Source organism: Gopherus flavomarginatus, chromosome 2 (assembly GCF_025201925.1).
Source record: "Gopherus flavomarginatus isolate rGopFla2 chromosome 2, rGopFla2.mat.asm, whole genome shotgun sequence".
NCBI classification, from domain to species: domain Eukaryota; kingdom Metazoa; phylum Chordata; order Testudines; family Testudinidae; genus Gopherus; species Gopherus flavomarginatus.
This window is the reverse complement of record NC_066618.1, coordinates 203,313,605-203,316,194: the sequence shown is the minus strand read 5'-3', so window position 1 is coordinate 203,316,194 and position 2,590 is coordinate 203,313,605. Positions and strand designations below refer to the sequence as shown.

At 49.0% G+C, this 2,590-nt stretch overlaps 1 protein-coding gene across 1 annotated transcript; it reads right to left on the bottom strand.

Annotated features, from left to right (window-relative positions):
* Positions 1–318: 318 nt before the first annotated feature.
* Positions 319–2,305, bottom strand: LOC127044258 (troponin T, cardiac muscle-like). Its single transcript, XM_050938866.1, has 2 exons — positions 1,800–2,305; positions 319–865 (listed from the first exon to the last, which is right to left on the bottom strand). The coding sequence occupies exons 1-2, from the start codon at positions 1,978–1,980 to the stop codon at positions 372–374; spliced, it is 675 nt and encodes a 224-aa protein (XP_050794823.1). The 5' UTR covers positions 1,981–2,305; the 3' UTR covers positions 319–371.
* Positions 2,306–2,590: the final 285 nt, after the last annotated feature.

Genomic DNA, 2,590 nt, shown 5'->3' with positions numbered 1-2,590 from the left:
CACCAGGGCGATTGGAAGAGCTCACCAGGAAGCGGTGCGCATCAGAGAAGCCTTGAAAATGAGTTTCATCACGGGCCAGGGTACGGTGTGACTGCTGTGTTTGTTTCCCCTTCATGAAACTCCCCCACTTTATTGACTCCTCCTGTAAGCAACCCACCCTCCCCCTTCAATTACAGCTTGCTTAAGGAAATAAAGTCACTATCGTTTAAAAAGCATGTATTCTTTATTAAAAGTCATTCCCTGTAAGTAACCCACCCTCCCCCTTCGTTTAAAAAGCATGTAATTATAAAAAGAGGAAGTTAGTTAACAAGGTATCCCGGGAGTGGTTTGGGAGGAGGATAGGAGGGAAGGAAAAGGCCATTAAGCACATTTCAATGTAATGACAGCCTTTTGGTTGGACTGTCCACGGGGGTAGAGTGGGCTGGTGCACAAAGCCTTCCCTCACGCGTTCTTACACGTCTGTGTGAGGAAGACATGGAACATGGTGAGTACTGAGGGTGGTTAAACATAGGCTGCAGCGGCACTCTGTGACCCCGCTGCTCCACCTGAAGATCCACCAGATGTCGGAGGATGTCAGTTTGATCACGCAGCAGCTCCAGCGTTGCAACCCGCCACCGCTGATCTTCCTGCCTACACCTCTCATCTCGAGCGTCTCTCCTATCCTCACGTTGGTCCCTCCTGCCCTTACGTTCACTGGCATCTTTTCTGTACTTTGCTACCACGTCCTTCCACTCCCTCAGATGAGCTCTTTCATTGCGGGTTACTGCCATGATTTCTGAGAACATTTCATCTCGAGTCCTCTTCTTCCTCTGCCTTATCTGAGCTAGCCTTCGGGATGGAGTAGGGAGGTTTGAAAAATGAGCAGCTGCATGAGGGGGAGAAAATAGAGAGAGAAAGATTTTAAAAGATACATTTTACAGAACAATGGTCATACTCTTTCACAGTGAACAACATTATTCACCTTACATAGCACATGTGATTTCACTACAAGGTCGCATTTTGCATCTTAATATTGAGTGCCTGCGGCTCTGGTGTTACAGATCTCACAGACGCAGGTCCGGGCATCACAATTCAGCTTGCATGCGGTGATGGTAAGGCACAGCTTCTCCAGCCTTGATACACACAGTTCCCTTTGCTGCTTCTTTCCTGTTAACAAGGAGCAGTAGACGCCAACCCCTCCCCTCCCCAATCCAATTCTCTAGAATTGCTTTACCCCTCCCGCCACAGCATGGCTGGTATCATGGAAGATCACTGCTAATCACCCCCCTTTCTCCCCGCCCCCCACAGCTTGGCTGGTAGCTGGGAAGATTCCTGCTGGCCAAATGCTAAAAAGCTCAGCGCTATCCTTCCTCCCCTCCCCCATCTCTCTGTCCCCTTACTTAAATTCCTTAATTTCAACCAGGTTACCATGAACGATATCACTCTGCTGAGGATAACAGAGTGAGATAAAGAATGGATGTTTCTTGAATGCCAGCAATCACCGGGACCATACGCAGCTATGATTTGTCATGCAATGATACCCGATTACTTGCTACATGCATGGCGTGGTAAAGTGACCTACCATGGTGGACAGAACAAGGCTGCCTTGCCCAGAAACCTTCTGCAAAGGCTTTTGGAGTACCTCCAGGAGCGCTTCATGGAGATGTCCCTGGAGGATTTCTGCTCCATCCCCAGACATGTTAACAAACTTTTCCAGTAACTGTACTGGCCGCGAATGCATCCCAAGCCCACATGGCAAATCAATCATTAAAAAACGCTTGCTTTTAAACCATGTTTTATATTTACAAAGGTACACTCACCAGAGGTCGCTTCCATGGCTTCACTGTCTGGGCTAGTGGCTTGGGAGGGCTGGGATGGTAATTCCGTCTGGGTCACAAAAAGCTCCTGGCTGTTGGAGAGAATGGAGTGCTGTGTGCTCTCTGCAAGCTCATCCTCCTCTTCCTCCTCCTCATCTTCCCCCTCCGCTGAATCCTTATCCATGGTTGAGATTATAACCCCCACCACGGAATCCACGGACAAGGGGGGGTAGTGGTGGTGCAGCCCCCTAAAATTGCATGCAGCTCAGCGTAGAAGCGGCATGTTTTTGGCCCTGATCCTGATCTTCCCTTTGCTGCTTTGGTTTTCTGGTAGGCTTGTCTGAGCTCCTTCACTTTCACTCTGCACTGCACTGAGTCCCTGGTGTGGCCTTTTCCCATCATAGCCTTGGAAATTTTTTCAAATATTTTTTCATTTCGTCTTTTGGAACGGAGTTCTGTTAGCACTGAGTCCTCTCCCCATATAGCCATCTGATCCAGTACTTCCTGTGCGGTCCATGCTGGAGCTCTTTTTCGATTCTCAGGAGACTGCATAGTTACCTGTGCTGATGAGCTCTGCGTGGTCACCTGTGCTGATGAGAGCTCCACGCTGGCCAAACAGGAAATGCAAATCAAAAGTTCGTGGGGCTTTTCCTGTATACCTGGCCAGTGCATTAGAGTTCAGATTCCTGTCCAGAGCGGCCAGTGGTGCACTGTGGGATACCGCCCGGAGGCCAATAACTTCGATTTGTGGCCACACTAACCCTAAATCGATATGTTAATATCGATTTTAGCGT